Source organism: Cornus florida, unplaced genomic scaffold (assembly GCF_030987335.1).
Source record: "Cornus florida cultivar Cherokee Brave unplaced genomic scaffold, ASM3098733v1 CherokeeBrave_3.0.0_Hap2_Chr11, whole genome shotgun sequence".
NCBI lineage: Eukaryota > Viridiplantae > Streptophyta > Magnoliopsida > Cornales > Cornaceae > Cornus > Cornus florida.
The window spans coordinates 93,721,157-93,741,897 of record NW_026775581.1 but is presented as its reverse complement, the minus strand read 5'-3'; the positions used below and the strand labels follow the sequence as shown (position 1 = coordinate 93,741,897).

General features: G+C 36.0%; 3 protein-coding genes across 12 annotated transcripts; 2 read left to right on the top strand and 1 right to left on the bottom strand.

Annotated features, from left to right (window-relative positions):
* The first annotated feature begins 9,355 nt into the window (after window positions 1-9,355).
* LOC132283675 (transcription factor MYB24-like) lies at window positions 9,356-11,488 on the top strand. Its single transcript, XM_059785673.1, has 3 exons — window positions 9,356-9,561; window positions 9,682-9,811; window positions 10,454-11,488. Exons 1-3 carry the CDS (start codon window positions 9,429-9,431, stop codon window positions 11,190-11,192), a joined length of 1,002 nt encoding a protein of 333 aa, XP_059641656.1. The 5' UTR covers window positions 9,356-9,428; the 3' UTR covers window positions 11,193-11,488.
* Window positions 11,489-15,837: 4,349 nt separating this feature from the next.
* On the top strand, window positions 15,838-19,695 carry LOC132285426 (small ribosomal subunit protein eS10x-like). 9 transcript variants are annotated; one of them, XM_059787617.1, is made up of 4 exons: window positions 15,855-15,934; window positions 16,061-16,095; window positions 16,255-16,533; window positions 16,754-17,518. In XM_059787617.1, the coding sequence occupies exons 1-4, from the start codon at window positions 15,932-15,934 to the stop codon at window positions 16,770-16,772; spliced, it is 336 nt and encodes a 111-aa protein (XP_059643600.1). In that variant the 5' UTR covers window positions 15,855-15,931; the 3' UTR covers window positions 16,773-17,518. The 9 variants fall into 9 exon arrangements, 6 of the variants coding, with proteins under 6 accessions (XP_059643596.1, XP_059643600.1, XP_059643598.1 ...); XM_059787615.1 differs by having other exon boundaries at window positions 16,061-16,109; window positions 16,200-16,533; XM_059787618.1 differs by having other exon boundaries at window positions 15,859-15,934; window positions 16,010-16,095.
* On the bottom strand, window positions 17,943-19,343 carry LOC132285425 (uncharacterized). Of its 2 annotated transcripts, none has more exons than XM_059787611.1 (2): window positions 18,917-19,343; window positions 17,943-18,786 (listed from the first exon to the last, which is right to left on the bottom strand). In XM_059787611.1, exons 1-2 carry the CDS (start codon window positions 19,064-19,066, stop codon window positions 18,115-18,117), a joined length of 822 nt encoding a protein of 273 aa, XP_059643594.1. In that variant the 5' UTR covers window positions 19,067-19,343; the 3' UTR covers window positions 17,943-18,114. The 2 variants fall into 2 exon arrangements, with proteins under 2 accessions (XP_059643594.1, XP_059643595.1); XM_059787612.1 differs by having other exon boundaries at window positions 17,943-18,780; window positions 18,917-19,337.
* Window positions 19,696-20,741: the final 1,046 nt, after the last annotated feature.

Below are 20,741 nucleotides of genomic sequence, written 5' to 3'. Positions count from 1 at the left end.
CCTCTTGTTGCATGATTTAAGTCTCTGTGATAAAGGATGAAGCAGTGTAAAAATATACAACTGTGCATGCTATTAACAGAAGAAAGGAACTGAATGGCTTGATTAAATTTCAGAAATTTAATAGAACTTCATAGAGGGATTAAATAGTTAATTTAGGGTGTGATTAAAACCTTGAATTGATTTAAGTTGATCCATGGGACAAACAGTATAAAATTGATAAATTTTCTACGCTGTTAACGGATGGAAGACGGTTTAATTGCTTAATTAAATTTTAGCAATTTAATGGGATCCAGTATGTTATTTAAAACTTGTTTTAAATGCATGATAAGGTTTTTATATTAGATTGGAACCATGCGTGCCTTGGATGTTAATTGTTAGAATATTAAATTCTTTGATGCAATTACATGGATTAATATTGGATTTTAATTGGAAGATTGTTAATCTTCTTTCTGCAATTATTTGGATATTAGTTTTGGATTGTAAATTACTAAACTGTTATATGTATGTTGTAATTTATATGGATATGGAGGATTGTATGCACCGGTATGGGACGGTGACATACTAGGGACGGTTTAGCTCAAAACGCCTAAACCTAACCTAACGGATTAAAGGAATGGATTTAAAAATATTGAATCCTAATTCTGTTTAAGTCAAATCAACTGCAACTAAGTTGAGTGGCTTCCTGGATTAATGGATGATAGTTAAGTCATATCAACTGAATAAGTTGAGTGACTAACTAGCTTATTTATTGTATGTCAGTTCAATAAATATTTGAACTACATACATTGGTTTTGAACGGACTTTATATATATGGTTATGGTACCATGAGATGAGCTTAAGTCTCAGACTCATTGCTTAGGGTGCGTATATGCAGTGGATGCATAGCTGGTTACAATAGGTTGTGGTGTACCCTATTAGGTCTAGGTACTCATGCCCACCTTTGGGTGCGTTTTTGCATGTTGCCTTCTATTCAGGTTGAGACCCCTACTGTAATCCAGTGAATGTCCCTTAGTGTGGATATATATTTATATGTATGGACTAGATAGATATTGTGAGGTGTCTACGGTGTATCTGCGTATCGGGACACTGTATGGATTGCAGTTAGATTAGAACTTGCTCGTGGGCCTGACCCACTCCTTTATTATTCTTTTCAGGTATAGGACAGTTCCAGTCTCAAGCTTGATCGTGTTAAGCAGAGGCTTTCATTTATTCCACCGACAACGTATGATTTCACTTAACGCTTTAGTCTTGGATTATTTCTACTTTCAGTTATTCAGTTTCAGTTTGAGTTTGATTTTGGGGTCCACTAGTTGGATTCCCAAGTTGTAACCTTGGAGGTTTTAGAAGGATTGGATTATTAATATTTACAGTTTGGAGGATTTTATAATTCTTTTGGTTTCTTTTTTAAATTCTTAAATTTCTATTCTGTGTTCGCTTTAAAGTACTTTAATTGTTTGATATTCCCTCGGGTTTGGGCCTGGGCCTGATCAACCCGCGTCTCGGATCCGAGGGGTATCATATTTTTCACCTGCCGCCTAAGGGATTTGCAATCATTAGTTGTATGCCCGTAATCTCTGTGGTAGGCGCAGTGCTTGGTCTTGTCTCTCTGTCCAATGGTTGCCATATTGGCTGAGTGGTTGCAAACTTCATTTTATTCTCCTAGAATAGCTGAGCCAATGTTGTGCGAAGAGGTGTGAACCTTTTATCTGTTCTTTGCCTTTTTTCGGGTATTTGAATGGCTGGTGCCGAAGCGTGCTGGCTTTTTCGACTTTTTGAGTTTGAAACCCTTTCCTGAGGCTTGTTCTTCACCGTGACGAGGGTGGCATGTTGAGCTAGGTGGGCCACATTCTCCTTAAGCTGGATGTAGATCTGTGCTCTAACATTGAGAGTCTATATATCCGGAGGGAAATACTTAACTAAGAATGTATGGAACTTGGTTCCCTGAATCATTGCAAGTTTGAACGTTTTTATTACGGTAGCAGGATGGCAATCCGCTATTTTTGAAGCCTCCATGTTAAATCTGGATAAGAAATCTTGTAATGTTTCGCCTTTCTTTTGCCTTATAGTGAAAAGGCTAACAATACTCTTTTTTTGCTTCTTATTACCGCAATACTGCGCCAGGAACATAGTGCATAGAGTTTCGTAGTCTGGAATAAATTTGTGTGGCCTATTCCTGAAGCACTCCAGCGCAGCCCCCATTAGACTGGTAGGGAAAACTTTGCACATCCATGGATTATTGTGATTGTCTAGAGCCATCTTTTGTGCGTAGTGATCTAGGTGCTGAGAAGGATCTCCCGTACCATTAAACTAGGTAAAAGAAGGCATAGTGAATTTCTTAGGTCTATCAACAAGGTACACATCATCAGTGAATGGAGTCTTTACGAGAGAGTTCTTATGTTCCCTGGCTATCTCTGCTGGCGTTTGAACTCTCAGGAGTTTCTTCTCGTTAAAGGCCTCCTTTACTCCTGCACCATCTGGAACACCATTGGACTATACCGTAAGTTTACGGCTGGATTCGGTCTGTTCGTCCTGTGTGTGACGAGGAAGATTGTCCGAAGCTACCACCTCGGACCTTGCCCTCTGGTCTTGCTGAACTTTGTTGGGCCGAACTTTATTAAGCCGAACCCCATTGACCTGTGGCTCGTTTTGGTTAAGAAGAGGCGCAGCCTCATCAACTGGTGGTGGCTGAACTTCATTAAGCCGAACCCCATTGACCTAAGGCTCGTTTTGGTTGGGAGGAGGCGCAGCCCCGTCAACTGGTGGTGGCTGAGGTGTCAACTGAGCCATGGCCGTTTGAAGGGTGACGTTTTGCTATTGAAGCAATGCAATCTGGGCTACGTTGGTTTCATTCGCCTGACGAAGCGCTTCGAATTAGTGCAAGAACTCTTCTCACATCTTTTGCATCAACTCCATCTATTGATCTGTCGCCGTCGATTCTCCGTTCGACATTCCAAATCATGGAAACAAAAACAATTTGAAACAAAAGTGGGAGTATCTTTCTATACGTTTCCCACAGACGGCGCCAAAGTGTAGGTGCAAAATTTCTCTCTATTTAAATAAATAAACAGAAAAATACAACTAACTCAGAATAAGCAAAAAAAAAAAACTCAGAATAAGTATATAATGCTAGATGATTTTATTAGAGGTCTAAGCCTCAATTTATAAGAAACAAGGTGATGGAATTATGGTAGGATTCGCCTGGCTTGTCCTCTAATCCATTCTAAATATGACATTCTTTACAATTACAATCCTTTCCTTTTTACAATTATTTCCATACAGGATTTTCCTTGCACAGACTTGCTCTCTTTGTTGATTCCTTGGCCTAGCAGGACTGGTCTTCCTTTAATTAATAGTGGGCTGAATGTGGGCTGATCTAGACGAATCAGCTAATGGGCTTGGAGTTCACCTTTGGTGCTCTGGGCTGTTGATGTCCGGGCTTGGAAGGTAGGCCGGGTGGCTTGGGTCTGTGATCTACATGGGAGCCAAGACTTTGTCTGGGCTTGCTCTAGACTAGGTTCTCCCAATTTGGGCTCGACACCAATTGGGCCCTTGCTGTACCTAGAATAATTTTGTAGTGTAATGACGTGACAATTCTTACTGGAGGGGGGATTTTTTCCCTCTACAGTGCCCTTCCGGATGGTATCTGGGCTTTCATCCGGGTAGGCAAAATGACTTGAGCTGCAATGACGGTGTTATGAGTTCTGGAGATAAAAAAATGTTAGAGATTTATTCCACATCAGATTCGGATGAAAAGTAAAATGAGTATAAGACATTAACACCATCTAATATCTTAAACGCTTAGGTCGGACTATGAAGCACTAGACCGTTAACCTCAACCAACCAACACCTCAACCATTCCAAATCCACACCTGCACCACCTGAAGCGTAGTTAGGATGTTTTCTGATTGTTGATAATCACGGCCTCTCTATGTTGCTGTTAGATTGTTGATTAGGGTTCGTTATTTTTGAATTTAAGGGCCTGTTTGAACATGACTTCCTCTTGCATATTTAATTGTTTTTTGAGGCCTCTTTGGGCTTTTCTTTTGTTTTAACTGGATCTCTCCTGTGGCCCGAATGACCATTGGGCCTTTGTTGTTGTGCTTTGGGGGTGTGCTTGATGTTGGCATGTGAGCCTGTTTGAACATGTCTTCCTCTTGCAAACGTATGCTTGATGTTGGCATGTGTATTGCCACGTGTCCCATTGTGATTTGATGATGCTTTTGTATAGATGTCGGGTTCTTATTAAAAGCAGAACATAATCAGTATTATTCATTTGTGAGAATTTCTTTTTTTTTCCCTTCATTTTTACGTACATTACACGTAAGACAACGTTTTCATCTCTCTGTTTTTTCTCCCTCCACACAAAGTCTTTACAAGTCTAAAAAATTCTTTTATTTTATTAATGCATGGTGATCCATCACTTATCTTTGCCGTCTCTAAGAATCCAAGCATGAAAATGGTCGGACATATTAATATAAAAATAATATTATCTTTCTTTTTCCATTAATCCATCTGTCAAAGGCACTCCTAAAAGTGATGACTTGATTTAAAGGAGTGCTTAGTCAACAAAACAACTTATCAATCCCAAACCTACCTAACCCTCTCATCATCATCTGCAATCTTCCACATTAGAGAAACGTTGGTTCCATATATTATAAAGACAAACTAGTTTGTTAGCCTTTCTACATTCGTTTTTTGGTTTCTTTCTTTATATGAAATAAGTACAGACATATCCAGTTGATAATGTAGTAGCTAGCTAGTAATACACATATCTCACACACTCACACATATCGAATCCAAATTTTCAATCCAGTTTCAGCCTAGCTAGGTTTTGAAAACCTTGTTATTCATTCACATCCATCAAGTTGATATCATTGTGGTCTCTATTCTTAACCATCAAGATCATGTATAGAAGGACCTGACCTGACTTGATGTTGTAAAAGTAGCAGAAGAAAGCAAACTGGAATATATTCTATCTTCTAAAACAAACAACGTCATTACACGTACAATACTACTACTTGCATACCACTCGACCAAATATTATTTAATTCATATTTGTGGGTTCATAATTTGTAGCATTGACTTACTGCAAATATAGCGTAATGCAGGAAAAATATTATGTTTTGCTTTCTTTGCTTATCAGAAACCAAAAACACATGCATTTAAGAAGAACAAAAATAACAAAAATGTTGTTTTTTTTTTTCCTTCTTGGGCCGGAGGCCTGCAAACTCATGTAACTTGTCGCCAAAAAAAAAAAAATAATTGTGGTAACTAAGAAAATTTAATGAATTGGATCAAGATACCATAAATTTAAAAGTTTTAAAAATTCCAACCTAATATCAGTAAATTAAGGTAATATTAATGAAGGAATTCAAAGTTTATATATGCTCAATTAAAAAGCCCTTTTGATCTTGTTCATTTGATTTCAAAATTCTAATATGAATATTTAGGTCCTTGTAATTACTATCACCTATTCACCTTTGTGAGCATTTTTTCATGGCCTTGTGCTTCAATTGATGCATAATTCAAAAAATGTCATTTCCAATATTTTCTAGCTGAAGTACTGATTTAATTAGCCGGAAATACAATAAAGCATTTCCATCCAATGAATTGGCGACAATTCTCATTTCGTTGCAAAATTTTTGCATGGAAATCATTCTTTATGTAGTGGATAAACACTAGTTCTGAACTCTACAGACTCCATAGGTTTTTCTTGTTCCACACTTCCCTTGTAGCGTGTGTACTAGTACTTGTTACATATATGTTGCCATATGTTAGCATAAGAGAAGGAATTAATTCTTGATCAAAAAAAATAAAATAAAAATAGTAATGGTGAAATGATTACTAAATTTGGAATAAACAAGATATACTAGGTAGCAAGGAAGAGGATCTCCTCCTATGCCGGAGAACATTCTGTCAGAACTATATATCAAAATGGTATTGTTTTGATGCACAGACACAACTCAACACATATCGATCTAAACTGCGTTATAGTAATATGAAGAAGAGCAAGACCTGAGTCAATAGTTGATTAAAGACCAAACTGTTTTGAAGAATATTAGAGTCTTGTAGTAGTATGAAGAAGATCAAGACCCGAGTCAATAGTTGATTAAAGACCAGACTTATTTGAAGAATATTAGAGTCTTTAAGATTCTAATTAAAAAAGGAAAAAGGTTAGTACTAGCTTATGATGAGAAGATAAGAGGGCAAATTAAGCTAGGTAGATATGCAACAGAAAAAAAGTGAAAATTAGAAAGCATGCATGAGGAGAATCATGAGGAACAGATTAAGGTAATGTGTAATAGTGGAAACATTCATCCTTGACAAAGTAACCTAACCAACCATGCTTTAAAAGGAAAATTCACATTATATCGATGTTTTCCTAGCTCACTAATTAATTAATTAATAATTAATAGTGGTCTTAATTGGTAGGCCCAATATTGTACCTCTCTGTTGCTCCCACTTAAAGTTAAGTACAATCATTCACACTTTTCATTTCCCTCCTAAGGGTCCTTTTTAAAAATGATTTGTGTATTACTTTCAAAGTTAACTTGCGATCCATCCAAGCAAAAGTGACTCCTCTTCACATCAATTTGGTGGATGATATAAATCAATGAACAGACAATGTTCTTGTCTCTCTCAACACTTCACTCTCTCTATATATCTCTGTCTACGTACGTATATAGCCATGTACAAAACCACCTCTATACTAACGAATACGTACATTTTTTAATTTTTAAAATTATTTTATTTATTTATTTATTATTATTATATTTTTTTTGTAACAAAGTTCAAGTAGTAGTGTTGATTTATGGACACAATAAATTAATGTCTATCATATACACATGTGATAGAAGGATGCCCAAAGATAAAAGGTGTCATAAACTTATTAATTCCCTAGCACTCTTGATCATCATGTGTGAAAAGGTTAGAGAACAAACTTTATTTATTTTGGGACCTCATATCATTGTAAAACTGTGGTCTGTTCTCATTATAGCTAGTGTGGTGAGTCCCTTGGGGACACAATAAACAAGTTCCAATACATGATTTGTACCTTATATGGCATGTAAAAGCTCATCCATTTTATATTACATACCCTTATATGGGACTAGCTCTAGGTAATGACCTTTTAATGGCTCGTCTATATTGGGAACTATATTGAGTTGAGAGGATTTATAAAATAAAATAAAACAAAATAATTCCTCTTTGCATTCTAGGTAATGATCAAGATAGTAATATCAACTGGATTTTGTAGTCTTCAAAGTTACGCGAACCAACGACGAAATTAAGGGTACGAGAGCCGGTATAAGCAACTATGCGAAATTCAGTTGATCTTGTGAATGGATTAATCAATTTTCATTTCAACTTGGCTTTTCTAAAATAGTGGTGCATCATTTAACTTGCAGTACATGTAATTAAGAAAAAGAGAAGGTCATTTTTATTTTTATTTTTATTTTATTTTTATGTTTAGTGTCATAGTCTAAAATTAGTTTATTAAATTGAAGAATATATATTAACAGATCAGTGGTTTAACAGTACTAGATTCTTACTTTTTAAAGGGAGATCAGAGGTTCAAATTCGGTAGAGGCATGTGTGCGTAGGGTGGCAAAGTTTGACACGGTCCGTCAATAAGACTAGAATACGACACCAATTAAAAGGGTTTAGATTGACCTTAAACGGGTTCGGGTCTTAAACAGGTTGGCACGATTAACTTGTTTAATTAATCGTGTCTTATTTAGATTGAGGTTGTTCAACCCGTTTATACCCGTTTAAATACTATACATGTCATAAATAAATTTACATTTAGGTTCCAAAATAATTATCTAAACTCATGTATTATAATTTAATCTTTTGTAGACCAGAGAGTATTTAATAATTTGGGTAGATTGAAACTTATATTTTTTTAGTATTTATTGTTTGATCGAATATTATTAATAATTTAAATAATATAATTTTTTGTTTTACTAAATTGGTCATTAAACGGGTTACACGTGTAACTCGTTTAATAAACAGTTCGATTGAGGATTCCTGACACGAATAAACGGGTCGTGTTTGGGTTGAGTTATTTAGTAGAATACTCTTAACATGACACGATTATGATTCGCGAACACAAATTACCACCCCTATGTGTGTGTGAATACCAATTCAGAAAAAAAAAAAAAAAAAAAAATGAAGAAAATATGTAAAACCTGAATATTAATGTCTGAAATTCATCTATATGGGTCAAAATCATTTTTTTTTGAAATTTATATGGGTCAAAATCATGAAGATGTTAAAGATGAACAACCAAATGGATTGAATGATGTCAGCTATGGATTGATTGATGTCAGCTATATACTAGTGTGGAGTCCCTGTGTTAGATTTATAAGAGCATTTCACTATGTGTAGTTTGATTTGGAAACCAAGAGGAGGAGGAGAGATTTAATATATATGATTCACGCATTCAAAATATTTGAACTTGATGCAACAGTCTCAAAAATATTAATAAATGTAAGATGGTGTAATGTAAATGATTAATAGTTTGACCTTTTGAAAGAGTGGGTTGGTAATATGTTATTAGACGAGTAAAATTAATTAATTTTTCCTTCTCCTTGATATTTATAATTGGAGGAGTAAAATTAAATTTTGCGTTTGATCATCTTCTTGATAATTAAAAATGGATGCACGTCTCACTTTCATGGGAATAACAAAACTTGGTATTGCATGGTTGTGTATCTGGCTGGTCATTATATTTATTTATACAAGTTTTTTTACCTCATAAATATTATGAACCTTTTCTAATTACCCCAGAAAAACACATTTATACAATATATAGGATCGATCTTTACCACCATTATGACCTTCAAACTTTTTCATTGATCTCCTCAAGAACTTCTAACTTATCTGGATTCTGCAAATATGTTACCAATCACAGTGTTTCCATTTGATCACCAAGTACTTTTATTAGTATTATTATTATTTATCTTTTCAGAAAAAAAAATAAAATTTTGTTTACCCCAATCCTAACCCAGAAATAAAAATGGTTAGCACAAAATTTTCAGCTTTCTTGAAGTGTCCATTCACCCTCCACACACACACACACACACACACACAGAAACACATAGAAAGAGAGAGAGCTAGGTCTATGTAACAACCGGCAGAGATGGTGTTTGGGTACGTAAAGTTGGTTACATGTACAAGTCTACGTAGAAAATTATAAGTCGATTGATGAGATGTCATTTTACGGTTAGATGGAAATGTGGGCCCCTTTATGTCGGCTCCATGTACTTGCAAAAACACATCTAAAGCATGGAGAGAAAGACCAGTGATCTTGCGAGATTGCTCAACCAATATTCAATTCCATATATATACATATATATACACAATCAGAATTGCAACCATAAGAGAGCTAGCTACAAAGATCAAGAACCAATTAACTAAAGAGCTCTATGGGTCACCATTCTTGCTGCAATCAGCAGAAGGTTAAGAGAGGCCTTTGGTCACCTGAAGAAGATGAAAAGCTCATCAGATACATCACCACTCATGGCTATGGTTGCTGGAGTGAAGTCCCTGAGAAAGCTGGTCTCTCCTCTCTCTCTCTCTCTCTCTCTATATATATATATATATATATATATATTTCTATATATGCACATATATATACAAGTTATAAAATGTTAATTCTCTTTTTGGGTTTTTTTTTAGGGCTTCAAAGATGTGGTAAGAGTTGTCGCTTGAGATGGATCAACTACTTGAGACCTGATATTAGAAGAGGGAGGTTTACTCCTGAAGAAGAGAAGTTGATTATCAGCCTTCATGGAGCTGTAGGCAACAGGTTAATTCATTCATTTAACTAGTTTTGGGTAGTGGCTTAAAATCAAGTTGATCATTTCCTTTAATATTTGAGGATATATATATACATATATATATATATATGGATATTAATTCATGGAATTTGATCGTATGTAAGTCTTGGGTAATGTGTAGTGTTGTAATACTTGAAACAACAACTCTAATGGGGGTTCTAGGGTTGAGGAGGATTGTCTTGAAATTAAGTAATTTCAAGCACTATTGTCTTTCATTAAGCTTCCTAAAAACTTCATTATCAAGTTATTGTAAGTGTTTAATTGAAGATGCTATATATGTGCATATATTTTAGTTAGTGTCAAGAAGCAATTCCACTATCAAATTAAGTAGCCCGTATACATAAAACATACATGTATCACCTGCATTTAAATTGAGAGATTAATTTAAAACTACGTGTATAGGAAGTATATATATATATGCCACACCCTTTACCTTCTTTCATTATATACACGTACTTTATGAAATCCAAACCACTTGTTCTGTAATTGCTTATAAAACTGCTAGTAGCTGTACCTGATCAATTTGAGTATATATATTATATATATGTTTATTTATTTAAAATTACTATATATTTTAAGATAGCTCTAACATGCATGAGGTTTAATTGTAGATGGGCTCACATAGCAAGCCACCTTCCTGGGAGAACAGACAATGAAATAAAGAACTATTGGAATTCATGGATCAAAAAGAAGATACATAAGTCTTCATCAGCACCTTCAATGACAACCATTACTAGTACTACTACTGCACTTCCTTGTACAAATAATGATCATCAACATTCCCCATCTGGTTATGTCGTCGCGAGCCAACAAGATTTTCTGAATCAAGATTTGGCAACAAAGCCAATGCCAGTTCAAGAAACCCTATTGATTTCTTCTCCTAATTACCCTTTATTCATGTTTGAAACTGGTGCAGTACTTGAAGGGATTAATGGGGACGATAATGGAAGAACCGGACTTTTTCATGAACAGGCAGGATTGAACTGTGAAAGTACTTGGCATCTAAACCAACAAGAAGTTCAATCTCTTCCCATTTCAACAACTTATACAACTGGTATGGACAGTAGTAATTATTTGCCACCATTGATAGACAACATAGAAAATATGGTGCCCATCGAAATGCAAAGTCATGTGCAGTCTTCATGTGGTATGAATGAGGAAGGAGAGATGGCTTTGGAGTGCTTACAGAGACAGCAGGAATTGAATGAATATTGGGTTGAATCCCAACAGTGCCCTAGTTTTCTGTTTTGGGACCAAGGTGAAGGACCTACTCTAAGTGAGGAAGAGATTGCACCAACTTCATCAAACAATATTGGAGCTATCCTATCTTCTTATCCTTCATCCTTATGAATTATTAATGATTTTTATAATTAATTTGGTAAACACTTTGGTTATTGAGAAAACAATTTGTTTAATTTTCTTTGATTTCCTTTTTGTTTTGGTATGATTTTCAATGTACATGAGGTAATGAAATGAGAGGAAATGCAGTATGAGAGTGCATGCAATGTCTGTTGGTCTGTGGAAACACAAGGGAATTGAAAAGAATAAAAGAATCAGCAAAGGTTGATAATGGTGATGAGAAGCTCTTAATTTTGCTCCTTCACTGTGTTTGCTATGATGTTGAATAATAGAATCGGTTTCGCATTTTTTTTCTTCTTTTAAAGTAAAAATTGGTTTTGTTTGATATTAGCTCAAAGAGACTGAGTAAAGACAATATTTGACTTAAATTGTACGAAACAGTCTTCAGATTCTGAATGAATCTGCACCTCATGACATGAGATGAATCAATGATATGTAATTCAGGACTATATTATGTACTCCATGTATATATAAATTTTGTAGTCTACAAATAAAGAACAAAACAGGGAGTAAAGAAAATTTTTATTAATTTATAATAATTTGAGTACAATCGTTTAAGATATTTTTTACAAAAGAAAGAAAATATCATCTAATTCGATCTTATTTGTTGGTTGGATTCAAGGACTTTTGGAGCTTAATCTTGAATCGGATTGTTGACAATCTTCTTTAAGTATTTATAGTTTGAAGAAGATCGCTGATGATTTTTGATTGAGGGCTGATGAAACTTGATCTTGGACAGTGTTATGTGGTGATTCGTCAAACTTGTTGAATCACGGAGAAATAACGGCACGATTTTGATGTACTTGTTGTCTTTTGTTGAATTTGAGGAAGAACGGTACGTCTTTGGATGTGCTTGTTGTTCTTCGTCTTCAGAGAGGAGAGATTTGTTGAATTTGTTGAAGAATGGCACGATTTTGGATGTGCTTGTTATTCTTCGTCTTCAGAGAGAATTTGTTGAATTTGATGAAGAACGGCACGGCTTTGAATGTGCTTGTTGTTGCTCACCATGGAATTTTGATGAAGAACAACACGATTTGATGTGCTTATTACTCTTCACCTTCAGGTTTGGGTGATGGGGGATGAATGTATTTCTCTCTGGAATTCTAGATTTCTAGAATTCTCAAATTTTGTTCTTCTGGATTTTTGGGTCTCTCAATTTCTGGACCCGACCCCTTCCTCCTTCTTCCGAGCCTTTATTTATAGGCTTCTTGGATTAATAGGATAATGACATGTGTCCTATCCTGATAAGAATAAAATCATAACTGGTCGGGCCGACTATATTTATTTATATATAGAGTCGCGATTAATCGAAAAGATACAAAACGTATCAAATGTACAATTGCAATTATGTGCACAATGTTGCAACCTTAATATGAAAGTTAAAAACTTTGTCTCACTACATGACTCATTAGAGGAAGCTTTGTGGATTATATATATATATTTTTTATCCATCTTAAAAAAATACAGAGTATTTAGAATTTGTTTGGTTTGTAATTATGGAAATAATTTTCTGTTCTCGAAAAATTGAAAACAGAAAACTAAACAAAAAACTTTGTTTGGTTGAGTTTTCTTAAAACTGTTTTTGTGAAAACTTAATTATAAAAAGACATGTTTTTAGAGAACAGTTTTTTATAACTCTCTAAAAATTGTTTTATGTTTTTAAAATTTTTTAAAACTGTTTTTAACGTTATGAACCAAGCATGTCCCTATTGCCTCAGTTTTTGTCTATCTTGGACAATAAGGATGGTTGCTTTTTGATTGCATGGCTTGATCTAATTAAGAGTATATTATACATAACCCCCCTGTACTAATTTTTTTGTTCAAAATGCCCCCACTAAAATTAAACACCCCCCTGAGCTAACAAAACCCATCAAGTTACCCCGAAATGACAAAACTGCCCTTCTAAGTTAATTGTAAATTTAAAACTTATAATATTATTGTAAGATTGCAAAAATACCCTTGAGTTGGTGGGTCTACTGTTCATTTCCATCTTCCCTTGATTTTAAGCACCAGAAACCCATATTCATCTCCATCTTCCTTTGATTTAGATTTAGAGCATTCTGATTATAATTGTTGTTTGATCTGTTTGTGTTGACTTGTTTGGTTGAAAAGAAAAATTGAACACGAGGGAAATTTGTGTGAAAATATAGCATTGTAGGTAGTTTTATTCGCAGAAAATTAGAGAGATTCTACAAACACATATATATAAACTGGACTTGGTGTGTGAATTTACATTCTTGCATATGTATGGGAAGAATTCTCCTTCGACACACTTAAACTCATCCGCATCGAATTCTCGTCAATCGGGCACTATTCCTCGACTTCATCGGCGATTAGAGCCATATCCAGCTCTCTCGCCGACCAAACATCCGTTGCTATTGTCGACGACGACGTAATTCTGATCGACTAGATCTCGCCGTTCACTCTCAACTGTTGCGACGATCGCAGCGGCCATCACGACTCGGCCGGGGACCAGATGGCTTAACGACTCTCCCTCGGTCAATCTTTGCCGGACGGTGTCGGAAGAGACCACAAGGATATACAGAGACTCATCTTCGAGTCCGCTGGTGCACATGAATTCCGAGTTGGCGACTTTGCAAGCGTCGAATTAGTGGCTCTCGAGGTCGATTCTTCAGTGAAGTGTCAGCGATGTTCGCGACAGCGTTCAGGTTTCCAATGATTCGATGATCGCCGTGTGGCTTACCTTGTTTCTTTCTTTTCTGGACCAATATAACATCGTCCTTTATCGATGAACCCATTTTAGAAACACCAGCGATAAGAATTGCCAGAATTTTATTTGAAATCGGTGAGTCAGAGTGTCCTTCGGCGGCGAATATTCAGGCGAAGACAGAGTCCGATCAATTTGGGGTGTTTCTAGCTACTTACAAGAGGAGCAAACAGAGGGAAAATGTTGCCGAAGTCACACAAGGAGGTCCAAATCAAAATTTTTACTTGACTTGGTTGGTGATTGTGGCAACACCGCTGTAGAAGGAAGTGTTCACAACAATACTTTGGTTCTTCCTCGAGCTTCTATTGCAACTCATCGTAGTCGGTGTCGACGGAGAGGACGATGGCGCCCCAATCGGCGCCGTAGAGTTGAAGTTTAGTATGATCAAAGTCTGGGACTTTGATCTGTAAGGGAAGATACATCTGCACAATTTTGAAATTTAACCAAAAAAATAGAAATTAGATTTATAAGTTTTAAATTTACAATTAACTTAGAAAAGCAATTTTGTCATTTCGCGGTAACTTGATGGGTTTTGTTAGTTCAGGTGGGTGTTTAATTTTAGTGGGGGCATTTTGAACGAAAAAATTAGCACAGGGGGGTTATGTGATTTTTCCCCTCTAATTAATCCAAGAGTTGGTAATTAATTTAGGGACTTGTGGTTACTTTACAAAAACTTGGTTGATGTTGATCTTAAGATTAATGATGGTAACAATTGATACGTATGTGACTGTCACATGTCAGTTCTTGAATTGTCTGGACAACATGTAAAAACGTATAAATTACTATCTTACGAGTGTAATATGGTATCAGTATACAACTGTCGGTAACAACCCTCTAGCTCCATGAGTAAATCTTTGTCCAAACAATCATTTTCGGGTGACATTAAGTCTAATTAACAAAACTTAATTGAATCATTGAGCGTGACAGGTAAAGAACCAAAACGTACCTAATCACAAATCTAATTATAGAGGATTCAAATTCAAATATTAGGGCTTAACTGATGTAATGGTTGTAAGAAATGGGGTGTTTGTAAAATTTTGCGTTTATAGAATTCAAAGTCTGATTAAATCATAACTTAATTTCTTAATCAGATTCTGAGATAATCCTAAATTTTTACAACTTTACCGTCAACTATTATTAGGTTTTTCAAGTTGGGATAAATGTTCTATATATTGAGCTTGATTATAAATTTTAATTATATAAAGAGTTGTAATACAAAATCCGGACACATTAGACAAATAGAATTAGAACAATTGAGAGTGAAAGATGGCAACATTAAATATGATCATATAATAATAACATTATTATCCACTCTAGAAAATAGTCTTGAAGCTGGGACTACTTATATTTGGAGTAATGATAATTGCACCAAATTGTTGCACCAAATGTTTCTGATTGGTTATTTATGCATAATACATGTAAGTGGAAGGTCATATTTCTTTACTTATGCGATTTGTTGTAATTAATTGTCAAACCTATCTATTTTAATTGTTTATTTATACATAAATAAAGAAGTAGAATCCTCTACTTACACGTACTATGCATAAATAATTAATCAGAAACATTCGTAGAGACTTTCTACCACGGTACAAAACCGTGGTAGAAAGTCTACGATGCAAAACCGTGGTAGAAAGTCTATTTTCAACCACGGTTCCGCACCGTAATAAAAAGTCTATTTTCATGATAATTTATGTCTTGTAGTGAGGATTATTACGACCTGAGAGATATTGATACTTTTCTAATTTTGTAACAATTCGGTGCAAATATCATTATTCTTATTTTTGTTATGTAAATCAAAACTATTAGAGTAGATTATTAATGATTTGTAGCCCGGTTTTTAAACAAAAAGTCCATGGGTTCTTAAGGCCCAAGACCAAGCTCAAGCCCAATTCTAGATGGCACATACTCATAGGGCGCTAAAGCAGCCAAGCAGGCTATGGTTTTAGGGTTTTATGGGCAATAAGCAAGAAGAGTGTTTTCCGAAGCTTCTCTCTCCGCAACCATGGTAACTCTGAAATCTCTCGCTGTTTCTACATATCTAGATGTGTGTGTATTTACATATCTACATTTTCTTCTCCAGATAAGCTTTTTGCGTTGATCAATTTGATATGATTCGTCATTTTCTCTTCAGATGATTCCAGAGAAGAACCGCCGAGAGATATCCAAGTACCTCTTCCAAAGTCTCTCTTTCTCTCACACCCACTTTCTCTCTATGCATATACACACACATGCGCTTATATGTTTAGTGTTTACATTTATTTATTGTTCAGGTTATTTGATTCGGTGTTTAAATCTCCTTCTCACAAATTTCCGTAAAAGTTACAGAGGGAGTTTGCTATGCCAAAAAAGATTACAATTTGGTGAAACATCCCCAAATCGATGTGCGGAATCTTCAGGTGATAAAGCTGATGCAGGGCTTCAAATCCAAGGAATACGTGCGAGAGACCTTCGCTTTGATGCACTACTACTGCACCTCACCAATGACGGCATTGAGTTCCTTCGAACCTACCTCAATTTGCCCTCTGAAATCGTCCCTGCTACTTTGAAGAAATCCCTCAAGCCCCTCGGTGCTCGGATGGGTGGCCCACCCGGCGATCGCGCCAGGTAAATTTTGATACATATATATACATTGACGGGGTGTTTATGTTATTGGTTTTTGTTAATTTGCTGGGTTGATTATGTTTCATCGATTGAATGTGAATTATATTGATTTACATACATATATATGCAGTGATGGTTTGTTTATGTTATTGGTTCTTGTTAGTTTGCTGGGTTGATTAATATGTCTAATTGAATGTAATATGAATTGGGTTTTGAAAAATAGTGGCCTTGTTAGTGGATGAAGAATGTTATTATTGAAGTAGTAAAGAACATGCTATGTCTCAATAAATTTGGCTGAAGGTATGCTATTCCACTTTCATCCTTGTGATTCTTCGTGTAAATCTCTTCAACTGTTTTTACTTTGATCTATGTTTGAATGACTTTGTTTTAATTTTCAGTTATATACTTACTAGTAGATTTTCAAATTGTATCCTTTCGAGTTGATTGTTTCTATGATTGCTCATATAGGTGAAGCAGAGTATATGGTTTAGTAGTCATTATTTTACCGGGACTGAAGTGAAGTCATCATGACATGATGGTAGTTGTGTTGTTCTCTTTGAAATTGTTGCTGTGGTATCTGGTTATAGGGAGCTCGCAGAATTCGTCATCCCCCGAATCTTTAGGATTAAGAAATCATGTAAGTTCTAACACTTGCATCTTGTATTTATTTATTGTCTTTATTGATATAATCCTTGATATAACAAGAGGCAGAATGCTGCTGCTGAGAAGTAGCTTGAAGATGTATGGTAGTCAGCTCTTGCCACAACAGTGAGATCCCATTTCCCTTTGTTTGAAAGTAATTGTTTAATTATCACTTTCCATATACTTCCCTTTCTTTTCAGATCCTATTGAGTGATGAATTCTTTTCCTTTTTCTTTTTTAATTTATTTCTCCTGGTGATAGTGCCTTTTGGCTTTTATTTTCTTTGTAAACCAACTATTCAAATGATATAAAACAACAGTCGCAGGGTAATTTTATTTTTTGATAACATTCAGCACCGGGATCTTCAGACTTCTCATGGAAATATGGTTTCTCATTTTATTTGAATCAATACTCGAGTATAGTTCATGGTGTTTCTGATTTGGCTTGAGCTAGTATAAATTCTTCTAGAGCACTCTATTAATTGAAAAGAACCACTAGTGTCATAAAAAAACACGTTTGACAGTTCCAAAAATAAAGATCAATTGGAAAATTAGTGAAATTGATGGTGAATTGTGACTAGTTGGGTCAGTTGGGTTTGAGTTAAATTGTGCAACTTGTTATCTGATGAAAGAAAAGGATTAGATCAATTTGATCATGTTTGGTTCATGAAACTAGATTTATTACCTTGTGTTATTTAGTGGTGAGAAATGTTTAGGTGGGTTCAAGTTTCCATAGACACCATGAGTGAGAGTTATTAAGACCCCCAAAAAGAAGAACAAAAAATTATTCCCTGTAGGTGAAATGAGACTAAAAATAGCAATGCCGTGGTTAGGTAGTTGATTTTTTCAGCTACATCTCATCACGATTCATTATTAGGATACAATAAAGACAGGTACATAACTTGGACCCTTATAATACTTGAAGAATAACTTGATACATGCTTTATTTCCAATTTCCTACTTTTCCTATCCTTAGATAAACTGAAGACTTAACTAGCTTTTGATTGTTATTGCCATCTTCAGTCCAGGCACGCTTAAAATCCTCCATCACATCATCTCTCAATAGTTCAACACCCTTCTCTTGTGCTATTTGATAGGCTGACCACGATCTTATGAATCTAAAATACCCATCCAAATCCATCAATCTCTCTGTTTTGAACTCGAATGGCCCGGTGTGATTGGCTCCATCGATTGGTTCGAAGGGGAAATCAATGCTTCTGTACTTGTCATCCACTAACTTGCGAGCAGGGTCCCAGTAAGGACCGGAATCAGAGTAAAAGCGTTGGAAGACCGAATCAAATGCCGAGCTCGAATTGCAAGCCGAATCGTCGCCGTCAGTCGCAGTGTAGCACCATGCAGCGATGACCCCATGGGGTTTCTTGAGTACCCACCTCGCTTGCTGGTAGAAGGTTGGGAGGTCAAACCAATGGAGGGCTTGAGCAATGGTAATTAGGTCAACGCTTGCTTCTGCTGCAACATCTCGCTGGAGCTCGGCCATGGACATGTTGGGCGCTGTACATATCCATCGCACGTTGGGCAGCTTGGGTGCAAAGTCCAATTGCTTCTGGCTGGTGTCTGTAGCAACCACATTCTTGTACATCCTAGCTAACTGAAACTGACTTGTATTAATTAATACAGAAGAATAGATGTTTCAAACTAGACATGTTTGAGCATTGAACAAGTCAAGAATGATGTTTTATCCATTAATTCATAGTTGGATCCTACATGAAGAGAGGGAAACTTACAGATGTTGCAGCTTGGCCGTTGCCAGTTCCCACATCCCAAGCGAGGTGGTGATTGGGTGTTTTGGATCCAATGAATTGGAAAAGCTCGTCGGGATAACTGGGACGAGTTTCCGAATACTGTTTAGCCTGGTTATGGAACCGATCCGCCATTTCTCTCCCTAGAAAAGATGATGATGGTGAATCTGAGATCAAAGAGTAATAAATAGTAATATGTGTCACTCTCACGTGCGTGTTTTATTCTCACGTTTTGTATATATTTTGATTCTTATTTTCACTAGATTTAAAATTTGTCACTTTTTCTCCTCAGTGGTCTAATCATATGGACACATTTGATAATGACATTGACGCAGGGGATGATGAAATACTGAACTGACATTTGACTATAATGATAATTGACGCAGGGGATGATGAAATATTGAACTGACATTTGACTATAATGATAATTGACGCAGGGGATGATGAAATATTGAACTGACATTTGACTATAATGATAATTGACGCAGGGGATGATGAAATATTGAACTAACATTTGACGATTGAAGGGGTGAAGAAATTCTTGGGACAATCTATCCAACACAAAACAAAATGTTGATGGTGACATTGACGCAGTGAATGAAGAAATTCTTGGCACAATCTATACGATAGCGAAGAACCCAAATGCACCAAACAAAATGGGTTAAATTAATTCAGACCTCATGTGATTTGTTAATACTTTAAGAAAATTACACATAGATGGAAGACATTTTGAGGACAATACTTAGATTCAAATCAAATTCGATGAAGTTCTTCCAATCTGATAATGTGGTCCAATTAAATTGTGACACGTGTTTAAAATTAATATAAAATTAAGTTAGTTATTGACCATTAATTTTCAAGTATAACTATCTTTGAAGGGGCGTTTCACCGGTGTTACGCACAGCGGCGTCAAGTTTGGATCACAGCAGCGGTGAGACCAAATGAGTCTCGAACATACCCACCACTGCTCACCCACCAAACACAACCATCACCAATTACCATGTGTTGTTGCAAAGAGCTCAACAATAGCATAACACTTTCACAAATTGCTTCTATCCAATCCACTTGCTGCAAATCTTCCATTCTCTCTAACGCTGTCGGCCATAATTCATCGGTGACGGGAGGAGAAAGAAGAGGGCGGTGGCAAATTAGAAGAGACGAGAAGAGTGGTGGCGGCCACTGTTGGATCACCTCGCCCATCATCACGGCCGTCGCTATCGCCGGAACTTCCTCCGCCTCACCCGATTCGGAACTCTCACCAGAGAGAAATTTCCCAGTAAATGGTGGTCGAAGGTGGTGGGGTTGTGATTATTGACTAATTTTGGGTTGTAGCATTATTGATTCTCTTGGTTTAGAGATAATTAGAGGAAGTAGGTGGTGGGTAGTTAGAGAGGCAGAGGGTTATAGAAGAAAGTGAATAAAGAAAAGGAGTGGTGAAGGATTACTTTCAATGGCACCTCGACGAGGTTTGGACAAATATCATAGAGATATTTTTTGAAAATAAATATTAGGATAAAATGCAACAAACCCTCTTAAACTATTAACAAATTTCACAAAACCCCCCTATACTAAGAACTGTCTCCCTAAACTATCAAAAATGTGCATTTAAGGACAAAACGGTTAGTGGAGGTTACTGGAAAATAGAGGATTACCAATTTACCCTAGTGCCTCTGTACCCAATAGCAAATGGACAGCACATCAATCCTTATCCCTACTATACAACTCGCAAAGCCCACAAGACTCATAGTCAACATGTTTCTCATTCATTCTCCTTGTCCAAAGGTTACTCCATGGATGAGTTTGGGAATAC

Bases quoted from the DNA above. Each gene is read 5' to 3' on its own strand.
- LOC132285425 (XM_059787611.1), bottom strand. From the start codon at position 19,066: ATGGCGGATCGGTTCCATAACCAGGCTAAACAGTATTCGGAAACTCGT. The intron at 18,787-18,916 runs GTAAGTTTCCCT...AATACAAGTCAG, and splicing joins ACGGCCAAGCTGCAACATCT to TTTCAGTTAGCTAGGATGTA.
- LOC132283675 (XM_059785673.1), top strand. From the start codon at position 9,429: ATGGGTCACCATTCTTGCTGCAATCAGCAGAAGGTTAAGAGAGGCCTT. The intron at 9,562-9,681 runs GTCTCTCCTCTC...GTTTTTTTTTAG, and splicing joins TGAAGTCCCTGAGAAAGCTG to GGCTTCAAAGATGTGGTAAG. The intron at 9,812-10,453 runs GTTAATTCATTC...GTTTAATTGTAG, and splicing joins CATGGAGCTGTAGGCAACAG to ATGGGCTCACATAGCAAGCC.